The 23,737-nt window shown below is 43.6% G+C and overlaps 1 protein-coding gene across 1 annotated transcript in view; it reads left to right on the top strand.

Annotated features, from left to right (window-relative positions):
- The first annotated feature begins 1,658 nt into the window (after positions 1–1,658).
- SRD5A2 (steroid 5 alpha-reductase 2) overlaps positions 1,659–23,737 on the top strand; it is a 28,519-nt gene continuing 6,440 nt past the window's right edge. The window contains exon 1 of the mRNA XM_072858108.1: positions 1,659–1,942. Within this exon, the coding sequence (XP_072714209.1) occupies positions 1,659–1,942 (284 nt within the window). The remainder of the gene's footprint in view (positions 1,943–23,737) is intronic.

The following is a 23,737-nucleotide window of genomic DNA, read 5'->3' as shown; positions in this document are numbered from 1 at the left end:
ATGTGGCTGACAGCCATAATATGCCACTCATCTCAGAGGCCAGAAAAGCCTTGACCTGTTTTACTTACTGCAACGAACATGACCTTAGCAACTACAACACTCTACAAGGATAAGGGAGAAATTGTCCATGGCCGAAAGAGCTTTGCTCCTCTGTTTTAAGTAACTGCCCCACAGAGTAGCCAACATAACAGAACAAGTGCCTCCTGGACTACAGGATAGTCTGTAGCCTGGTGGTTTGGTCAGCCGCTGCAGAAAGAGAATCCCCTTAAACAGAGGAGGCAATTGAACCCAAGTCTCCCACATCCTAGATTAGCATGTTCACCACTCAGACCTTGAATAAAAAGCAGTTACCACCTCTGCTCCACAAGAGCATTCTGTGTGGCGTCCAATCCTTTGCAGAGCTGGATCCAACTGCTTTCTCAGTGAAGCTGCAAAATGACACGGATGCAACCGTAATTCATGGCTTTGAGGTGATATGCTGTAATGGCCAGTAACAATATACAGTTTAATGTTCTGTTAGCCCTCCTGCAGTAATTCAACGCCCTGACAATCCTTACCAAATGAAGATCCCTGAGGAAAGAGGCAAAGAAAAGCCTAATTCCTGGACTGTAGTTTTAGGCAAACTGTTGTCAAAACTGCTTCACGTGGTTGAGACCAAAGGGCTTCTGAGCACACCGCAAAGCTAGGACTTACATTAGGACTACCTTTACTAAAACTTGGGGCACTTAAAAAGTTTAAGCCTGGTCTGGTTATGTCAAATATGAGCTGGAGTTGTCAGACTCGTAGGTTTTGGAATGGGTTTCCCTAGTCCTACCACGGGCACCTACATTTGTTAATTTTCACCTGGCCTTCAGCACCTCTCTGCCTTTACTCTCCACCTGCAGGCAAATGGAGCGGCACTCCCAGCTACCAGAAGGCTGCTCAGCCAGTACATCACAGATCACCAGGCGAGCCACGGCGTGGCATTTACGGTGACAGAAGCACTGCAGGCTGAGTTATCGTTTCACAGCCTGCAAACAGCCTCGTGCCTGGTGACCCCGAAGTCACGCAGCGACCTAGGGTGGCACTGCCAGGCGGTGATGAGCCGAGCCTTGCAACACCTCTCCGGAGCAGAGGGAAGGGAACGCCGCCGCTTCCATCCTACCGTGAGCAACTGCCTCCTGCTGGGAATCACACACCCACACCTCCGGGCTGCGCCTTCGCCCCTGCACCGCCCCGCTGCCCGTCGCCTCGCCCCTCGCCGCGGGCAGCCCGCCCGCTGCCTGCCGTGCCGCCTCTCCGCCCCCGCGCGCCCCCCGACCCTCAGCGACCGCCCTCGCGCTGGCCGCCAACGGCCGCCAACCGCCGCCCGCCAACCGCCGCCGCCACCCCTGGGCCGCGCCCGCCGGAGGGGCCGCCACCGGGCTGCGGGGCGAACCGGGCCGGCTGAGGGAGGGGCCGGAGCGGGCCCCGCGGGGGGCAGCTCCCCTCGCGGCGGGCTGGGGCGCCTCGCCCGCGCCGGCACGAGGGGCTGCGCCCTCTGACGAGCCCGGGCGATGGGAGGCAGCGCGGCGGGGCGGGGTGACCGCCGCGGCTCTAATAAGGCCGGGGCTGGCGCTGGCCGAGGGCTGTTTGCCTCGGTGCCCCGCGCTGCCCGGCGCCCCCGCCCGCCCCCGAGCATGCAGTGCTTCCCCAGCCTGGTGCTGGCCCTCAGCTCGCTGCTGGGCGCCCTGGCGCTGCTGCAGCTCTCGCTGTACCTCCGGGTGCCGTCCCGCTACGGGAAGCACGAGGAGCGGCTGTGCCGGCCGCGGGGCCGGCTGCCGGCGCGCTGCGCCTGGTTCCTGCAGGAGCTGCCCTCCTTCCTGGTGCCCGCGCTGCTGCTGGCGCTGCGCAGCCCGCCGCGCCTCGAGCCGCTCGGCTGCCGCCTCCTCTGCTGCCTCTTCTGCTGGCACTACTTCTACAGGTACCGCCGCCGGGCAGGGCTCCCGCAGCCCCGCGGCTCCCCCCGCCCCCGCCGCCTGCCCGCGGCGCCGCCCGGAGCCGCCCCGCCACCGGACCGCGGCGCTCCGGGGGCGAGCGGCGGCTGCGAAGAGCTGCGGCCTCCCCTCGGGAACGGGGGAAATAATAAACCAAGGGAAGCTGCGAGAATGGGCGCAGCCGGGGCCGGGTGGGCGGCAGGGCTGGGGCAGGTCTTGGTTGCAGCACCGCTCCCTTCCGTGTGAGACGCGGTCCTTATAACGACCGCCAACGGGAGGGCGCGGGAGCAGCTCGAAACGTAGGGGCCGGTCGGGTCGGCGTCTCTTCCCCCGTCCTGGCCACCGGGGGAAGAAGCAGGTGGTACTCGGGTGCTTGAAGCAGGGGAGAGGATGTATTTTAAACTTTAAATTGAGCTTTAAAAAAAAAACAAAACAGAACGAGGTTTCGCTAAGCTGGAGCAAAGTTGTGGATGAAACCAGTCCAAACATTATGTAAAGGAACATGCAAAGTGCTTATTGCGGGCAGGAGAAGCGCAGAACAAGCAGCGCCGGGAGCAGCGCTGGCCGCCAAAGCAAGCCGTGGGAACACGCGTGAGGATGGCCCGAATGCAAAACCGCTACGGCAGCGAGAGAGCAAGGAATGAATGAATGAGCCGCATTGCTGTGCAGTTAGCACAGGAAAAAACAAAGTCACTGCAGGCTTTCTGTACCACAACACAAAGATTGGTTCTTTATGCTGAATTCGTCATTCCCACTTCACTACCAAAGTACCAATTTATCTTTTTTCTTTTCTTTTTTTTTCTTTTTAGAAACTTTGTCATATCAGATGTCAATGGATGCTGTAACTCTAATTAATTCTGTATTTACTATTCAGGAGCTCAAAGAAAAAGTAGAGTTTTGACAGACTGTTGGTGACAACTTTGAAGTGACATAGCTCTGCAATTGTCACCTGGTTCTGCAGTCAGTGGGGCTTGGTTCTGGAGTATATCTCCAGAATATATCTTCTGACATACTGAGCTGAGTGTGTTTTATCTTCTGCTCCACTTCCATTTTCTATGGAGTTCTTTCATGAGGCATTTGACTTTTGGTTCTCTGTTCATGGAAAAAACAGGCTTTTCACAAATGGCAAGTGCATGTGACAACGTTATGCCATCACGTAGTAAAGAGCTATGTAGCTTTGGAGGCAAAACTTCTTCTATTTTTTGCCATTTTTTACCCCAGTTCCTATTTCAATTTTTTATTTTGCTTCCTAGAAATAGAAAACATTCATGTAATAATTGATCAGAAATTATTATTTGCAACTTGACCAAAATCAATATGTGGAAAATCCAGCTTCAGTATCTCTACAGACAGTTTAGGGATAGAAACTCTAGGCTGTTGTAGATAAATTTAAAACAGAGAATGGTTTAAAGTGCTAAAACGCTATGTTAGAGATACATTCATTATCACTAACACTGTCTTGTCTTTCCTGCACTAAGTCAGCTGGAGGCACTACCTATAAGACATTTGGCTCCCAGAAAGCTAGGTGTTTTATTTATATGTAGTTATACTAAATTTAATTTAATGCATTCTGCTGTTCTCAAGAATTTCTGATTGTTTCAGAAACACAGAAATCAATGAGCACCACTAGACAACTGAAAGAAATGTTACCCTACCGGTATGCATACATCTTTTGAGTCAGGGGCTTCTTCTTCAACATTACTGCTAGACTTAGGCAGAAGCACTGTGTGTTCATACATTTTATTTCTCAAATAATTTGGGGGTCTTCTCATCTGTGGCTGGAGTATACTTTTTCTCTTGTAAAAATAAAAGCCCTCATTTTAACCATGTCTGTATAACAAACAATTTTGTTTCGAATACTGCATGTTACCCCAGTATTATTCTTACAGTGTGCAGCCTCTTCTCATGCAAGCTGTTCTGGGATTCTACTGAATCAATTACAATTTGAAATGTTGTAGTAAATATTAGTGCTCTATTGTTACATACAAGAGCAACAAAAATTGCAAATTAGGAGTTTTTCTGGATGTCACCTAATGCTATGGGGACAGGCAGGTTCTTTGAGGGATCCTTGGTAGAATGACCAATGGCTACAGGGTTGTGGTTATAATTAGGGCTTTATTATTGCATAAAAAATTTAACAATTGGCATAGCTTATTGTTATCTACAATTTCTAGCAGTTAACATAGCTTACTGCCACACAGAATTTTTAGCAATTAGCATAGCTTACAGTTCAACAGAATTTCTAATAATCTGCATAGGTTTCTTATTATCTAGAATTTTTATTTACCTAGACTTTTTAGTCACCTGGACCCTTTGCGGTTTGGGTCACATTCTTAATGGTCAGCACATGATACAATAATTGTAATCTAGACTCAGACTTTACCTAAAAGAACATGAGTTACTCACTCAGTCCTCGGAGGGAGAAGATGACGACGGTGGAGGCATCTCTGGCCACCAGGGGATCACAGGGCTTGCCAGCAGCAGCTCCCATCTAAGCCTACTTGCAGCTGCTGGATTTTATAGCCAGTATCTCATGTGCTGTTACGCTTCCACGTTCATAATGGGTGCCATCACATCCTGGCGACGATGCTGGTGGGCAAACGGTCTTATCGCAATGTTGGAAAAGGGGTAGAAAGAAAGAGGGGGTGATACATGATCAGCACGCTTACATGTTATGGCTGTTTGCCTTATAAAATGGCATTGGTTATGCTAACCATATTATGAGGGATTAGGAGCAGGGGGTACTGGTCACACTGGGTTAGGTCATTGCATCAGCATATAGTATTTGAAAAGAGGTTCAGTACTTTGATGTAACAGCCAGACTTTACCCTGATATTTTTTCAATTTATTGTCTTTACTAGAAATAATCTAACAATGGTTTTAAATACTTTCATGATTAAATTTATAATGATTATACTTATAATGCAAGTATAATGAGTAAAACATACAATTGATCAATAATAAAATTACATTTACTTAATGGATGTAGCCTACTGCAGTTTTTCTGACTTTAAAATTTTGAAGTGAATAAAGCTGTTCCACTTTTAATTATAAAGATATTTTGTTAATCTACTCCTACTTTTACTACTGATAATCTGACATCTGTATTTAAGCATTCCTTTATGTTTGTATGAAACAGAGAAAAGTTTCTTCATATATTGTTGCATAATTTAGTGACATCTTTCTCTCCACAGGGAAGCTTTTATCATTCCTAATTTTGTCTCATCTATTACACCAAACATGCATGAGGAAGGGAAGTTTTGATTAGAGGTATGCTCAAAAGGACAATGTAGTCCATAATGGAGAAACATAGATTTTTAAAGGGCTGCTATGCTAGCTCTTCTGCCTTCCTATGTGCTATGACCAGCTGTGCTGCCCCAGTAGCTTGTGTTTGACTGAAGCATGTATTTCGGAGTAACTTCAAGTCTTGATCTGAAGACCCCAGAAGATGGAGGATCCATCATTTTCTATGGAGAAGCCACTGTTTTCTTTGGAAGTGTAGTCTTCTGAACTCTTTCACTATCACTTAAACTGTGTTTAAAATGTCTTGCTTGAATTTGACTAGCCTCAATTTCTTCCCAGTGGTGCTTGCTATTTCTCACTCTGTGCTAATTTAAAGTACTCCTTAGTATCCTTTAGTATTTTCTTACCATGGCATCACTTTATACAGTAATCAGATCATCTTTCAATTTGCTTGTACAGAGCTGTCAGGTCCTCCATCTGCACCAGTGTGATCCAGATAATATAGGAGCACATGATCATATTTCTGATGAATTAGCTACTGCACATGATATGGTGTTTATGCTGGATTTATGTTTTTATGGTGGATTTATGCCAGCTACAGGGGAACAGACATTACCTGATCTGACATAGAGTTAGAGTGGTGCAGACACATGACACTTCATCTAGCATGAAGTTGGTCAGGATAAAATTACCTTTTCATAAATTTAGGAACAGGTTTAAACCAGCAAAATTAATTTGTCCTGCTTTTGCACATGGTGTCAAGTAGCTGCAACAATTTTTATTTGATCTGAGGTATCCTAAACCAGATTTATCATGTCACTGAACCACAGCTGAAGGCCCTCAATGCAAGGCATTTTTTTCCCCTCAGCCCTCAGATAATTTCTGTGGCTTTTTTCCTCTCTTTTCCTACATCCATTTTAAAATGAAGACATCAGTGTTGGATGTAGAATACAATACCAGGGTTGTAGCATATCTAGAGACAACATCACCTTCCTGTTCCCATGTGCTACTCCCGTGCTTACAGATCGGAAGAGTGTTTTTTGTTTTGGAGTCACACTAGGAAGCCCTGTGTTTCTAGGCTACTTTGAGTACCCTGGAGCTGGTGTAACCATGATGTAACCAAGGTTGCAATCTACCACTCCTTAGGAATGGTTTATGTTTGTATGGCTGCATTTCTTTGATTTTAAAGTAACTTTTCTGTATGGGCTTAGTGCTCAGTAATGCTGTTCTACCCACCTTGATGTTCACCACTTGTCTAGAATTGGTGCCATGTGCCAGCTTTATCAGTGGTAATTTTGTATTTATTGTCAGGCTGTTGAGGAATATGCTGGAGTGTTGTAAGGACCACTCTAATCTTCTTCTGGAAACTCCCTGGGTTAATGCTGATGGCTCCTCGTTGACAGGACTTTGTAGGACCTCTCTGCTTGCTCAGTGGAGCCCTGTGGGCCAGGTCTGGCAGCTCCCATCTAGCCCACTGCTGAAAGAGAAGGGAGATGGTCATCTGAGTACCAACTGCTGGCCAAAGAGACAACCCTCCCCTAGCACAGTCTAATACAAAGATTTGCTGCCCGAGAGGATGCAAGAGGGAGGTGGATGGAGCCAGGAGACCTTCCCCCCCTTCCCACCTTGGCCCAGGAGCAGCAGTCCAGCAGCCTGTGGTGAACTGTGACAGCAGTAAGCTCTCCGTCTTTCTCTGCCACCACTAGGCAGCAGCCTCTGTCTTTGTGGCAAGCGCAAGATGGTGCGTTCCCTGAGGCTTTCATAAAGGGCTGAAGGCAGACTGCTGCTGCTGCTGCTGCTGCTGCTGAGGGGAGGAAAGAGAAGGGAGGAATCCCCAATCCCGCCCCCTGCCTCTTTGTCTGTTATCCTTAGTTAGCCAGCTCTTCCTCTCTCAATATGCACTTTATTACCGCAGCATGGTGTGAGTTTAATCAAATCCAAATGCTCTATGGTGCTAAGGCAAACATCCTATAAAAATTGAATTTATCACATCTGTTTTAGGTAAGCTTATAGCTTCTTCACTTTCATAAGGTAGGGCCTGTGATGGTAGGGCCTCCAAAACTGATGGGGTGGGAAGGCAGAGAAAAGGAGGAAGAAAGTGAGAAAAGCACTGAATGCCAAGTCTGCCATCTGTATATGCAATCTCTGTGACAAGCTGGCCATGAGCTGAAAATGATGAGTGGCATAAGATGTATGTACAGGAATACTTCTTGTGATAAATGACTTACAAAGTACTTTGCTTTGAAATGTAGTTTGTAATACAGCCTTTCCTGCTAGAGGGGCTGTGCTGGTTAAGGAATACAGTGAGTATGCCAGCTGAAGACCTCAGGTGGTGAGAGGCCTGTTTGAATCATAGAATCATAGAATACCAGATTGGAAGGGACCTCAAGAATCATCTGGTCCAACCTTTCTTGGCAAAAGCCCGATCTAGACAAGATGGCTTAGCACCCTGTCCAGCTGAATCTTAAAAGTGTCCAATGTTGGGGAATCCACCACTTCCCTGGGGAGATTATTCCAGTGGCTGATTTTTCTCATTGTAAAAAATTTTCATCTTGTGTCCAGTTGGAATCTCCCCAGGAGTGACTTATACCCATTACCCCTCGTCTTTTCCATGTGACTCCCTGTAAAAAGGGAGTCTATATCTTCTTTGTAGCCACCCTTTAAATACTGGAACACGGTGATAAGGTCTCCTTTAAGCCTTCTTTTCTCAAGGCTGAAAAAGCCCAGTTCTCTCAGCCTTTCCTCATATGGCAAGCTTCCCAGTCCTTTGATCATCTTTGTGGCCCTTCTCTGGACCCTCTCCAGCCTGTCCACATCTTTTTTGCATAGCAGGGACCAAAACTGAACACAGTATTCCAGGTGTGGCCTGACAAGCGCTGAGTAGAGTGGATAATGACTTCTTTATCTCTGCTGGTGATGCCCTTGTTGATGCAACCCAGCATCCTATTGGCTTTCTTTGCCGCAGCAGCACACTGTTGACTCATATTGAGCTTGTTGTCTACCAGGACTGCCAGGTCCCTTTCCACAAAGCTGCTCCCCAGCCGGGTAGACCCCAGGTTGTGCTGCACTCCTGGATTATGTTTTCCCAGGTGCAAGACTTCACACTTGTCCTTGTTGAACTTCATAAGGTTCTTGTTAGCCCACTCTTCCAGCCTATCCAGGTCTTCCTGCAGGGTGGCTCTCCCTTCCGAAGTGTTCACTTCTCCACTCAGTTTGGCATCATCGGCAAACTTCATCAGGGTACGCTTGATCCCATCACCCAGATCACTTATGAAGATATTAAACAGCATGGGGCCCAATATTGATCCCTGGGGGACCCCACTTGTGACAGTTGCCAGTCTGAAAAGGAGCTATTTAGCACCACCCTCTGGGTGTGAACTGTCAGGCAGTTCCCCACCCACCACACAGACCACTTGTCTAGACCGTAATGCATCAGTTTCTCTGGGAGGAGGCTGTGGGAAACCATATCAAAAGCCTTGGAGAAATCCAGGTAGACAATGTCCACCGCTCACCCCACATCAACCGAGGAGGTTACTTTGTCATAGAGGACGATCAGGTTTGTCAAGCACGATTTGCCCTTGGTGAATTTACACTGGCTTTTCCCAATCACATGCTTCATTTGACTTGTGATAGCCCCCAGGAGGATTTGTTCCATAACTTTCCCAGGGACTGAAGTAAGACTGATGGGCCTATAATTTCCTGGATCCTCCTTTAGGCCCTTCTTGTAGATGGGGTGATGTTAGCCTTCTTCCAGTCTTCTGGGACATCCCCCGATCTCCACCAGTTCTCAGAGATTATGAAGAGCGGCCTTGCAATGATGTCAGCCAGTTCTCTTAACACCCTCGGGTGCATATTGTCAGGGCCCATCGATTTGTAAGGGTCAAACTCCTGTAATAGTTCGCATACCAACTCTTCCTTCACTAATGGTGGGTCTGTGTTTGTATCAACCTGGATTTTTGTTCCCAAGGCCTGGGGCCCAACAATGCTGGTAAAGATGGAGGTGAAGAGAGTATTGAGAACCTCGGCCTTTTCAGCATTGTTGGTGACTAATTCACCTCTCCTGTTTAACAGCGGGCCAATATTTTCCTTCTGTTTCTCCTTGTTGTTTACGTACCTGAAGAACCCTCTCTTGTAGTTTTTGACATGTCTGGCAAATTTCAATTCGAGCTGAGCTTTTGCTTTTCTAACTGCATCTCTGCACGCCCTAGCAATGCCCTTGTAGTTCTCAATGGGTATTCATCCATTCTTCCATCTCTGGTATGCTTCTCTTTTGGTTTTGAGCAGACTCAGAAGCTCGCAGTTAAGCCAAGGGGGTCTCTTGCTCTGCCTACTTCCCTTACCTTTAAAGGGGATGAACTGTTTTTGTGCTTCCAGGAGAGCATTCTTGAAAAAATCCCAGCACTCGCTAGCTCCTTTATCCTCCATGGAAGCTTCCCACGGAATCCCTCCCAACTGAGCTCTGAGTCACCTGAAGTTGTCTCTTCTAAAATCTAAAACCTTTGTCTTAGTACTAACCTTCAGCGTGCTCAGCAGGATCCCAAACTCCACAATATTGTTATCACTGCAGCTAAGGCTATCACTAACCAAGATATTACAAAGCAGGTTTTCTTGGTTTGTGAGTAGCAAGTCCAGCAGTGCCTCATTCCTGGTTGGCACATCTAACATTTGCGTGAGGAAGCAGTCCTCTACGCATTCCAGGAACTTGATGGATGACATGTGAGCTGCTGAATTGTTCTTCCAACAAATGTCTGGGTAGTTGAAGTCACCCGTAAGAACCAGGTTCTGTTGACCCAAAGCTTGCTTAAGTGACCCAAATATTGCTTCATTGGCCTTATCATCTTGGTTTGGAGGTTGGTAACAGTTGCCTACTGTAAGATCCCCCTTGGAGACGACCCCTCTGATCTTGACCCAGAGGCATTCGATAGGGCTTCCACAATCACCATAGTCGACTTCTATACATTCAAGGTTCTCCTTAACATAGAGCGCGACTCCTCCTCCTCTTCTTCCCTGCCTGTCTTTACGAAACAGTCTATAGCCATCCATCACAATCCTCCAGTCATGTGAGTTGTCCCACCATGTTTCAGTTATTCCTATGATATGATAAATTTCTGGCTGGGTGCGGAGTTCCAGTTCCTCCTTGTTCCCCAGGCTGTGTGCATTGGTATACATACACTTGAGGTGGTTGGTCTTCTGGTTCTTATCTTGGGAGGCAGCTAAGGAACATTTGTAACTGCTGTGGTTGGCCCGGCTTATTCCCCAGCTGGATGCAATGGCGTGAACGTTGCCACTTTGGACCCTGCCTCCTGAGTCCTTCAGTTTAAAGCCTGCCTCACCAAGTTGGCCAGCCTGCTGCCAAAGATTCCCTTGCCTCTTCTAGACAGGTGGATCCAATCCCTCCCTAACAGGCTATAGTAATCGAAGAATGTCCAGTTGTCATAAAAGCCAAAACCCTCATGACGGCACCAGCCACAAAGCCAGAAGTTGATTTGCATTACATGTCTCTTTCTGGCTGCACCCTTTCCTCTAACTGGTAAAATGGAAGAAAAGATAACTTGGGCACCAATACTTTTTGCTTGCACTCCCAGGGCTCTGTAGTCTTCCTTGATTCTGCCCAGGTTCTGGCTTGCGGTGTCATTCATGCCCACATGAAAGAGTTTGCTGCATTTCCATTTTGCAGTCCAGCTTCAAAAACCAAAGGTGGGAAACAAAATAGAAGATGATGAGAGGAAGCCTTCACAATCAAATTCCATATAAACCTTAATGCTGCATTTCTCTTAGAAGTGAGAAAGACAGAGAGGGAGCAGAGGAGATGCCACCATGCACAGTGGCAGGGGGGGAAGGCCTTGTCTCACTGACCTACAAAGCTAATCCTGAAGATACTGGTGTAAAAGACAGAGTGCTGCATTTGCCCCACAGTCTGGTGCCCATAGTAGCTGGGGCACCACCAATTTAAAGAGGTATTTCAGTTTCAAATACCACCTAAAGTTACATTCAGTTATTTTCTTCTCTTGCAACTTTGTTTCCAATCAAAACCATAATTTTTTACTCTGTTAGTATATTAAAAAAAAATTTGCTGTTTTAATTTCTGAAGTGTACTCAGGTGAATCTGACAGACATTAAGTAGGCTGCTCTTTCAGACACAGCTGGATCCCCTGTGGTTGCAGATGACATATTTGGTGTGCCTGTACTTGGTTTTCTACAAATTGACATCTTTCTAAAAAGATCAGGGAAACCAGGCTTTCATGGCAAAAGAACGGGAAACCAGGAACATTTGAAAGCAATATCCCTGCATAAGTTTTTTACACTTCTTTTGGCCAGTTCCTCTCATTCCAGAACTAAGTTGGAAGGAGAAAGAAAAATACTCTCCCTCTCCCCATGCTCTGCAGAATGTGGCTCACGTAGTCCCTTTTTAAGCCCACCTGTACTGCCTGGTTGGTCAGGTGGGTGCAGCATTTACCTGGACATGCTGGTCGTTTTTTCATGTAGGTGTGCCTACTTGTGATCAGTAAGAAAAGCAGCTCAGGCCTCCAGAGAAATGCAGGTGGATGCAGGCCCAAAAAGAGTAAGTAATTTATAAATTAATTTGCTCGTAAGTTTTAGAGATATTTTGTATTGGTTCATAAGGAGTTATGTTTTTTGAAACACGAAGTGGATAAACAGAGAGATTAGATTATGTTTGAAGTATATCTATATATTTCTAAGTGGTACTCTCCTTGCTAATAGTGAATATAATCAGACCATATAATAACTACCAGATTCAATCCAGAGATTAATTTTTTTCCCCATAGAAATAGTTATTTTATCTTTTTGTCTTAGAAAATCACCATCATTAAGTGTCAATAACTAAAGACATTTTCATTATTGGCTTCATGAAACCTCTATCATTAATCTCACAATACACAACATGCAGGTATTTGACAAGTAACAAATCCTATTCTCTGTTTTGCTTCATCTCGATGCTTTGCAATAGACCCTAACCAGATTCCTTTTGGCCTTCACCAGCTACACAGTAACACATTTCCGTCCTCTCTCCTGCTGTTTGGACTTACCAGTAACTCTAAATCTGGTAGCAATATCCCTAACAGAGGCTGGCCATTCGCTCTGCCTCTTTCATGTGTTCCTTGCTGCCCAATCAATGAGTTCAACCTTTTGCGATTCATCCCAGTAAGTTTCAATAATGCTAATATCTAATTTCTTCTCTTCAGTGAAAATACTAGATTCATTGCTATTTTAACCCCGGTTCCTCAAATTAATGTATGAATAGTCAACAAAAATATTTCTTTGTATGCTTTGCCACAGAAGTGTAAAATGTTCACGTACCCAGTGCTGGTATGGGGTTTGCTTCCTTGCAGTCTCCTCTAGCATTATTAAATACCTTCCTAATTACACTCTCAGAATACTAGCTGATTCCCTTCCTAACTATTAGCACAAATACTCCTATCTATACCTTCCTTTCCCATTGGAAAGTGGGCTAACATTAGAGAAACCTATAGTTTTTGCCCAGTCCAAGGTGTACCCACATAATTTTTCCTTTTATCTCTTGGACTGGAAGAATTTCTGCAGAGGTAACCTAAGAGTTTTCTCTTTCTTCACTTCTTTTCAAGACGACATGTCTGTTAACAGTATATTTCTATCTGATGCCAATTCATTTGTGCTATTTTGCCATTACCAGGCAGCTTTACAATCCTTTATGGTTTTGTATTTATACTCCAGGTTTTCTTCCCAGATAGGCATTATTGTGTGCCATGCTCCTGCTCTCCATTCCCCACCATATCCACTGCTCCTACTGTGCCACCTAGGGCCGAAATTCCCTCATCTGGTTGTTCAAGAAGGTTTTGTATGCTTGTGTACTGCACAGTATTACAATTTATGATTGCAGATAACACTTGCTGTCTTGCAGTCAGTCCACTGGCCTGAGCTCCATACATGGAATGTCTATTCTGTCCTCCAGAAGTAAAGGGAAGCACAGTACATGCAGAGCAGGTCACAGAAGTTTTTTCTCTTTGTTCCATCTCTGCTACTTGGAGCAGGGCCATAGCTAAAGGAGTATTCATGTTTGCTCTGAAACTCCTCTGTCACTCCTATTTGCCTGTCACTGATAAATACACAAAGGCTTGGTGGGTGCTCAGTCCCAGCTGCTCTGTAGAGACCTGTTCAAATTGCAGTCCCAGGGCAGAGACCTGAAGTCCCAGCCATGAGGCTGTCACCAAGGCACAAGTAGGTCCCTCTGATCTCACCTATGTGAGGTTTGGGCCCAGTAAGGAAGTTACAACGCTTGATATCCTGGGAGTTTAAGGCTTTATTGGAAGATACATTCTGAGCATCGAACTCCACAGAGCTTTGGTAAGACTCATGAGGATGTAAAGTTCTGGATTTGCATTACTAGATTCCTGCTGTTGATATTGGAAAAGCAAGGTTATAAAGGGCTATACTAAGACGGAGAGAAAAAAGATCAAATTATATACAGGAGCTTCAGTAAATGTTTTTACTTAAAAATAATAGTGCTTTTACCAAACAAGGAAATGACTTGTTTTAATCATGGGATGTCTTTAGTATTCCCTTATTTGGGCTGCTCTTTTAAGTAGGAAATAAAAAGCAAGGTAAAAGTGTTAAGGTTCATTCCATATGTGCAGTGGGAAATTTGTTATGGACCTTGTTGTTTCAAGGTCCACAAGTCTGTTTTTTTGATTTCTTATTGTAAGAGAGGCAGCCATTGTGGCGGGGGGGTAACACTTTTGTATTGAGCCAATAAATACAGCTTGACAAAAGAACAAAATTTCACAAGCCCCTTTGTGTACTCAAAAGCTTATACAATTAGGTCATTTCTAAGTTTTGGGGAGCTCAGTTAAGAATAAAAATGTATGGAATAACCTCCATCCCAGACACTGCACCTATTTCCCTTGGTGTAAGTTATATTCTTGGCATCTTCTTAAAAATTAAAGTCATTTTGGTCAAGAAGAATTATAATAAAGAAATACTTTCAAACTATAAATCAAGAGACTATTCTTAAGTTACACACCTTGAAGTGTCCTTCTCTCCCTCTAGATATTGATTTAAATGTGGCAGGTGAATTGATCGGTAGGGTGATCCTCACTGAGTTTGGTCAAATAATTAAATCCATGTACATCTGCATCCATTTGAACATAAGTGCTGTGTTAATCTTTGCTGACCACTCAGCTTACATTGTAATTATTTTCGGAACATCTCATAGGTACAACAGTAGCAATGAAATTATTTCATTAAAAAAATTTAATACTAAAACTGGGTTAAAATATTCAGTGCAGGAAGATGGGAAAAGTCAACTGATAAGAAGAAAAATGTATATATTTTTCTATAGATCCAAATTCACTTTAAGACCCAGCTAAATTCTATCTAGCTGTAAACTTTAGAAACATCAATTTCTACTGTATTAATACCTAAGGATGGGGAGAAAGTTTCACCATTCCTAGAAAGGCGCATCAAAATGTGATCTGCAATAATAATGAAAAAAGGTCACATATGAGGGAAGTTGGTTTTGACCTCCTCCTTCCTAATTACTCTTTATAAACATGTAATAGAGTAGCAACACCCACAGTCAACTTTTGCCATATATAAGATACCGTTTTGCTTATAACTGTGCTGGAGTTCACCAACTTAATCCAACACTTTCCATGCTGGGAGACTGACTGCCTCCCAGAAATGTCTTTGGAAAATGTCACTGTGTCAAGGTTGTCTGCAAAGAGATGTGTTGTCTGCTACAGAAAGAAGGTTTGCCTATCAGAGATATTAAGGAACAGATCATTTCCCAGGCAGGACTATGCTGGAGCAGATCCTGGGGCAGAGTGATGACTTGCAGCACTTTGACGTACTGGTAAAGATGGGCTGGGCGGCTTTCCTAGAAAGCCAAATCCCCTTGAGTGAGGCCTTCATATCATCATTTGGTATGGGGCAGGAAGGCTAAAGAGAGCTCTGAAAAAGCTAGCTAGGCTACTCAAAGCAGTCTAATCACATTAGTGTAGTCTCCTGCTGGAGGTGCACATCAAAAAACCTCTGAACACTGTTGTCCTAAGGAAACCTTCCAGTGACGCCTGTCACACATGTGGGGCAGGACAATGCATGGGCATCTATAAAACTTTTGATGCTCCTGTGAACAAGGAAGGAGAGGGAAAAAACCATTGTATTTACATTATGCTATTGAGTTCTTTTTGTTTGGTTGGTTCTCTTTAGAACTTTTTTAAAAAAAAGAATCATTAAAGCGTTCATGTTTTTAAACTTGGCCTGGGCTAAGGTTACTAAAGTGTAGAGATGTGTCTCTGCCTGTGCCCAGGAAAAGCAATTTAAACTTGGCGGAGTTGTTTCTGAGAAATGCGTTTGTATCTGTTCAAACATAAAAGTTTGTCAGCTAACATCTTTAGAGTCTGCCTGTGCAGAGCAGTTCCTCTGGTTCATCTGAGGCTATAAGCAGGACCAAAGTGTGTAAGCCTGCAATCCAGCCAAGTATTGTCCAGGCTGGCACTGTAGGGGCAGAGCAGGACTTTTCATGCATTTCTGGCTGGTAGGGTAATCAACAGGGAAGAAGTGGTCTCCTATCTGGAGTCCCGGCAGCATGGATTAGGAAAATACAAGTTGTCTTCACAGAATCACAGAATCGTGTAAGTTGGAAGAGACCTTTAAGATCATCGAGTCCAACCATAAGCCTAACACTACCAAAACCACCACTACACCATGTCCCTAAGCACCTCATCCAAACGTCTTTTAAATACCTCCAGGGATGGTGACTCAACCACTTCCCTGGGCAGCCTGTGCCAATGCTTGACAACCCTTTCAGTGAAGTAAAATTTCCTAATATCCAGTCTAAACCTCCCCTGGCGCAACTTGAGGCCATAACTTGAGGTCTTGAATGCAGAGAAATAAAAAACACTGGGAGGCTTACAGTCAGGGCTAGAAGGTGGGAAGAGATAAAAAGGTCAGGTAGCACAGAGCAGCACAGGAAGGGACAAGTAGGAGAATTGTTGAAAACAGCTACGGCAGAAGGTGGGGCAGGAGTGAGAAGAAATGGAAGGAAAAAGGAGATGAAGTGAGAGGGCAGTATCAGGGTAAATCCAAGGATCAAGGGATACTTTAATGCTGACACATTCTGTGTGTTGAGTGTTTCACTTAGCAACTTTCAGTGTTAGGAAATGTTTTGACACATTTTGGGAGGAAGCAAAGATGACTGTGACTCAGAGTCAGCCCATGGTAGAAGTTTTCCTTAGAAAAAAAAAGAAGATATTAAGTCCCTTGATCAGTTTAATGTGAGCACAAATTCAGGACTTGACCTGGCCATTTCAAATTCTATTCCTTTCTGTGTGTATGTACTGCCACAGATGCCATGAGGTCACACAGGTTCAGAAGAAATTTGTATTACTACCTTTCCAAATGTAAGACATTACAGCCAAAGTTCTTCAAAATGCGAGCCTAAGGATTTAGAAATTATAATTTTCAGCTTTAACATTTTTTACTGTTTTGGAAAAAAATGTATGCAGTGTTTCTGGCCATTTCAGTTATAAAGAAGACTTTCCCAACGCACAACAGGTCTAAACTGCTTCAGAGTTTTATTACTGAATCTTTCAGTTTCTTAGAGCATTTCTTTGCATAGTAACAAATAAGGAAGAAAATGACTCGGTGCTGCACTTCTGAACTCTGTGGACTGTGGTGAAACAGCCAAAAATCCTTCTACCTTTACCCTGCTGCATGGTGAAAGAAGCATTCTCGGCAGAGGCAGGACTTAGAACTGTTTTTGACAGGAGCATCTATAAAACAGAGCTAGAGAGAAACTGCTTTAGTTTACAACCTCAGTTTTCTCACAGACTTTTCTTTTTTTCACAGCAACACATAGCTTACTATCTCAAACTACTTCATGTAGCAGAATAAACAACCCAGATGCGTCAAGTCTCATGTGCTGAGGGTGAGACTCCTGCAGCTGGCTGTCACCTCATGCACCTGTGTCCTTAGGTGTGTATCTCAGTCTCCTGTAGCCCCAAAGAATCGCTCCTGCTCTGTGACACCCTCTGCCAGACATGGCTGCTTGGGCTGAGCAGCAAAGCAGCTGGGAGCCTGCTCACTGTGCGTGGGAGCAGTGAGCATGCTGCTTCTGACTCTGAACACATGCTTACAGGTCCCCGAGGGTGGACATGCTCCCCAGCTAGAGACTGTCACCAGAAACCCTCCACCACCAGGTACCTGGCCTGTTCCTCCCTCACCCAAACCAACTGCATGGGCACTTGGGAGAGAGGGAACCCAGGAGATCTGCACCTCCCCCAATGTCCACAAGTGCCCAAAGTTGCTCTGGAACAAACAGCCAGCTTCTATTGCAGCAACTGTGTAGATCAGTGCTGTTATATGTCCCAATTATGTAAAGAGTTTGTAGTTTATTGAAACGTGACACTACGGAGGCAGTGCAACGGAGCGTGGAATTTAATAGTATAGGAAGCGTGATGCATTTTCATGTACAGGTCAATATAAACCATATTAATCCTGTCTCATTGCTGAGTCCTCTCCAGCTACAGCATCCAGAAAAGCTGCTGCAGAGGGAACAAAGACCTGTTAGGAAGCCCAAGGGGAGCAATCCTGTTGCTAAAGATACACAGCCATAACTGCAAAGGGAGAGGGACAAAGGTGAAAGAACTACAATGAAAGAGAAGCAGAGTGCAGTGGTAGGGCAGCGCGAGGGACAACTCCTAATTGGAAAAAAGGCATATGAAGAGCCATAAAGGAGGTGAGAATCTGAAGAAGGAAGGACAAAGCAAGGACAAAGTCAGGAAGGCTGGAAGAGCAAAATGGAGACAGAGCAGGAGTTTAGGCATAAAAGAGGAAAGGAAAGAATTACCAGAGTGGAAAAAGCCAGTTAAGAGTATTTTAAAGACTACTAGCAATGTGTCTTGCAACTCTAGTTGCAACTCTAGAGTCTAGTGTATGTTGGTCAGATACAATCTGACCAAGATTTAGCTTTGGAGAGGGATAGGTTACCAAATGTCTGGCTTTGGTCATTTCTCAGCCCCATGTGGACAACTTATGGAAAATAATTACACTTTCTCTAAGTGCAGTTGTAAGAGCACAGATTTGTGCATCCTTGGATTTTGTACCATTTTTAATGTAGATGTGTCTTTTTGTTCTGCTCACACTCTCAGCCTCTGTGAACTCTTTGAACTCTCTGCTCCAGTGGAGCAGTGAGCTTTTTGAAGTGCATAGCGTAGTGTCTTGATAAGTTACTCTGGCACACATTTTATGCTTTTGGCAGACACCCACAGTTTAGCAATAGCAACAAAGTGATCTGTCTTCATAAATATCAAGTGGTTATTTCTGGAGAAGGAAAGAATGAGATACCTTTCTGAAATACATGCTTTGGCTGGCTAGGCCTTTGACACACCATTGCTTAGATAAAACAACAAACATTCTCATAATCTTTAAGTACTGTGGCCCTTTAGATACTATCAAGTAGTAGAGGTAAGCATGAAGCACCATGAGATCTGCACATTTGTCATCACCACAATCCATCTAGTCGTGTTGACCCTTGTCTTGTCCTCTAATACTCATACAAGCATAAATCTGCACCAAGTTTAGTTCGGGTTTCAACTGAGATAGCTGGCCTGGCATTGAGTTCAGTCTTCAGCCTGAGCAAAAGGTTTTGCTTGTGCTAGTTTTTTGGCTCAGCTAATTCCTGATCTCGTCCCTGCACCCTGGCTTCTTGTCAGAGCCTCTCTCTCACCAAGATAGCTCCAAGTTCCCATTCCCAGACAGTTCCTGGCCACATATAGTCCTCAAATTTTCTTCTCAGTGTTTTCTCCTGTACAGACGAAATTAGCACAGGGGAGAGCTCCATGAACGCCAGTGGTCTGTAACGACCAAGCCTGCAACAGCCCAGAATTCCAATTGCTAGGTAAAATACATAGAATAAGGAAAGATGATCAGTGTAAGGACTGTGTACGCCATTCCTGATGGACGTTTGTCTGGCCTGTCCTTAACAATTGCCATTGATGAAGATTCCTCCAACCTTTCAGCTAGTATGTTCCAGTGCTTCTCTGTCCTTCTCTAATGTCTAAGCTGCATTTTCTATACAGCTGTTTAGGCCTGTTACTTCTTATTTTGTTCCCAGTAGACAAGGAGACTGTTTTACTCCTTTCTTCTTTGCAGCAACTTTTTATACAGTTGTACATTGTTAAAATGTCTTCCACTGGTTTTCTCTTCATTAGCTTAAACAACCCTGAGTCCTTCAGTCTTTCTACATGTCACATTTTCTAGACCATAGTTTTTTTTCTCTGGGCTGCTTCCACTCTGTCCTTGTCTTTTATAAAGCGCAGAGTTCAGCTGGACACAGTACAATTTAAGTTCCTATTAACACCATGCAAAGAGGAAAGATTACTTCAGGTGTCTCCATCAGCACTTCAGTTCCCTCATTACATTTTAACACTTGCCTTTTTCACAACAGCCTGACATCATTAGCTCATGCTCAGTTTGCTGTCTACCAGCACTCCCTCTACTATCCAGCCTGTTCTCCAGCTTGTCTTTTACATTTGGTCAGTCTTACTCAAGTGTAGTATTTTGCCATTGTCTTTATTGAATCAAATCTACTGTTTTAAAACTATGAAACCAATATTTCAAGATTATTGTAAACTCTAGTCCTCACTCATGGTGTGCTCAGCATCTCCCAGAGTTGTGCCAGCCACAAACATTAGGAATATTATTTTTTTTCCCCAGAGGCATATCATTCATGAAAAAAACCTTGAGTAGTACCAGAAAAGTCTTTTGCAGAACCTCTCTCAAAATATCCTCCTAGTTTGATAGTGAACAATTGTTAACTATCCCTTGATAGTTAAAATAACATCCTCTAAACCAGGAAACCCCAAGTTACTTATAAGATTGACATGTGAGACAGTGTAAAAAGTCTTACTAAGGTCAAGACATGGGACATCTGCTGCTGCTACTGTCCCTCTCCTATAATATATCCAATTTATGTCAATTCCTTCACTCAACAAATGTATTCTAAGAAAATAGGATTACCTAAATTAAATATAGACATGAGTGCTGCCTCCTGCTGTTGTAGGTATATAGCACTCCCAGTCAAGGAGGCTGTTTCAAGTATTAGTGTTTGGCTTTTTAGACAAAAGGTCCATCATGCCATACATCCTGGACTCCAGGATCATGGCTGTGTAGTGTCTGAGGACAAACTGTGGGTCTGTATGGGATGGTACTGATTTCAACAGGGATCCGTACAGAGGACATATTTCCTTTGCTCTATAAGCTTCACTTTACCTTCTTTGGCTATGAAAGAGCAAAATATTTTAAAAACAAATCCCCATCTTTCCAATGAATTTGCCCAGTTTGGCAGGTGATGGCAAGAAAGATATTAACAGCTGGTTCTAGGCTCTTGCTTCAGTTGCCTTTGGTTATGGGCATTCAATCAATTTTTCCCAATGTTTAGTTCAGCTCTCATTCAGATCTCCTTTCCACATTACAAACAAAAAGGAAGAAATAAGTGGTTAGCTTATAGCAAATATAAATAAAATAATGTTTTGTAATTAAGGGTATTTAAAACCTATTTGGTGTTTGTACACCAAAATGGAAACATTTGAGAAACAAATATACCGATATAAATGTATACTGAGTGTAACTTGCTGATGGATTGTGACTTGCTGATGCAGCTTGTTAATGCACCAAACCCAACAATTCTGTTCTTGATTTCCCTTTAGAAAATGCATAATAATTGAAGTATAGGTTTTTTTCCTATACGTGCTAAAGCCAGTAGAAAAGATGAATACTTTTCATGATTCAATGCCTTTTCTACCAGTGACAAGGAAGAATTCTCCTTTGTTGGTTCTAACTGGATGTTGGTAATCACTGGGAGATACCAGATTTTTCCAGTGACAGTTTCAGAAATAATGGAAGAATAACAATAGGAGCAAGGAAGTAATTTATAAACAAACTTGCAAAACACTTTTGAAACCTGCCTGCTGTTGTAGTGAATTTAGAAGAGCAAAAATTTTTGCCTTGGAGTCAAGCCTACACAGTTCTTCTTTACTAATTAAAACCAAATACCCATTCTTAGGTCCTGTTCCTTTCCTTTTCTTTCCTTTTTTCAACCACCTGTATTTTATTAAGTCTAGAACATCTAATAATTCCTGTATGCAATGTGAAGAGGACTCAGTTTCATCTCTAAACTTATTTGTCCTTCTTTCTTTGCTAACTGTAGAGCATGCCTAAAATTTGTAACAATCAATGAGGGACTACTGAGTAGTGCTAAGATGCTAAGAATGACTGACTTTAGGTGTTTATAGTGTTGTGACTGAGCATTATGTAGCTCATATTCCTTGAATTTATCCGAGGTCAAATGCATCATGTTTTTTTTCAGCAATGATTGACAGTAATATAGAAGCAGCATTATATTTTTAGCCATTCGCATCAGATACACACGCTTTTGCAAATATTTCTATATTTTTTCCTATAATCCCACTTTATTCAGATGCAGTTGTAAGCAACTGAGCTTTTCTGACCCAGCACCAAGGGATCAAGACTTCAAGGATTCAACTTGAAGTCTGTATTTAACTACGTGGCCAGAAGTCAAGCGCAGTTGCTGATTCCCTTTGACTGTCAGTCTTTGATGGAGTTGGCTTCTGCAGGTGTCAGCCTTCCTGGGATAGCGAGTATCACTCTGGAGCATCGCTCGTAAATGCTGATGTTAAGCAATTGCTTATCTATTCTAGGGAGTTTATCATTTTTAACTTGTTCAGTTTGTGTGTAATGTTGTTAGATGAGTCGTGAGACATTTTGAAACCCTGAAGTTATCATACTGGATCAGAGCAGAGGTCCTTCACAGTCAGTACTCTGTCTTGGCAGAAGCCAATATTGGATCATTCAAACAGAAAGTGCAGTAAATGGTTGTCTGTTGCCCAGGGCAGCTGCTACCTTCTGCCTCTCTTAAATGGAATACGATTTATCCCCTGAAATATGAAAATGAATATGCATTCCAAACTTTTAGACTTTTCTTCTCTTTATTAAAGGACCTGCCTGTGTCTGTAACCTGTGGTTATCCCCCTTCTTCTCCCAGTCCTACTGAGCTCTTTACTTCAGTGTTGTTTCTAGATTATATTTAACAGACATTTCTTTTCATTGCATTCAAACATACTTCCTTTCAGTATCATGAAAACTCTTGGTCACAGCTATTCAGCTCTCCCAAATAAATTATTTTCTGATATTGTATTTTATTTTTTATCTCTAATATGTCTGTTGTTATTCATCTCCAGTCCAAATTCAGCAGCCCCAATGGTTCAATATGGCAGTCTGTTCCACACCTCTTCTTATTTTGCCACTGAATCCTTCTGCATTTCTGTTGTCTTTGCCTTAAATCAGTGCTGCCCAGACTTTCTGCTCTCCATTGCCCTTCTTCTCAAGAACTCCTCAAACCCAAGCATGGTGCCATCTGTCTCAGGGTTTCCTCAGTCCTTCTCCCATCCAGATGTGTGCCTGTGTCTCTTGCCCAGGCAAGATGAGTCTGCTCCTGCCAGAAGTCTACATCCAACCCTGAACCTGCTACTAAGAGACCTCAAAGAAAGAGTGTCTCTACGAACAGGCTTCAGGTTGGATGAATTTCATAAGTGGGCCACAAACAGCACAAGGGTTGTAGATTGAACAATTTTTTTTAGACAGAATACTCGGAAATGAACCTGACATGACAGGTTTACTATTGTTTTGTACATCTGAATTGTAAGCTTTTCAGTACTATGTATATCTTTCTTGTTCCTTAAATTATAGTCATCAACAGTTTGTCCAAAGATCTTTGGAGAAACATGGAAGTAGAATGTTTTGCATGTGGCTTGGAAAGGAGAGCTAATTGCAACTTTGTGTTAGTTAATAACTAGATCTGTAAATCTGTGTGATTAAAATAAAAAGGGAGTTCTCTTGCTCCCATCACAGTCACTGCACAATGATTTAAGGTACATTTACAAAACACCTCATGAGCACTGGAAACACCTCGAGTTTCCAGACTGGAAAACATGAGCTGCTACTGTCTGACCTTCTGCATCTGGGCCCTGGAGAGGAGAAGGCACAGCAGCAGCATAAACCTCTCCAATTAACAAGCTGTTGGAGGAGGACTGAGAGCCCAGTCTTAGTGGATTATGGTAACATTTGTGAAAACATTTCCACCTTCTGTGGAAAGAAGAACAAACCTATAGTTTCCCCCCTGGTTGGGTGAGGGTCTCTGGAGTTTTCAAGGAGCTGGACTAATACCTTTAAGATGAAATTTGATGCAATATCAAATGATTTTCTCTTCAAAACCTGTTCTGGAAAATAACTGATGGAGAAGAAGATGAATAATTTATTATTCACTCATTTAAAAAGAAGCTGTTGGCAATAGTTTAGTCAGATGCAGTGCCTTTGGCCAATAAAGATAATAAAGGATTAGTCATCAATACTGCACTGAGAGAAAAAGGTCAAAATTGTCATTGGTCTAAATCCAAAAGGCCAATTTTTGTTGTGTTATTCTAAAATAGTGGCCTTCAGTCCCCCTTTGATTTTCACACTGC

Source organism: Ciconia boyciana, chromosome 3 (genome assembly GCF_034638445.1).
Source record: "Ciconia boyciana chromosome 3, ASM3463844v1, whole genome shotgun sequence".
In the NCBI taxonomy this organism is placed as follows: domain Eukaryota; kingdom Metazoa; phylum Chordata; class Aves; order Ciconiiformes; family Ciconiidae; genus Ciconia; species Ciconia boyciana.
This window is presented reverse-complemented; position numbering and strand designations above follow the sequence as displayed.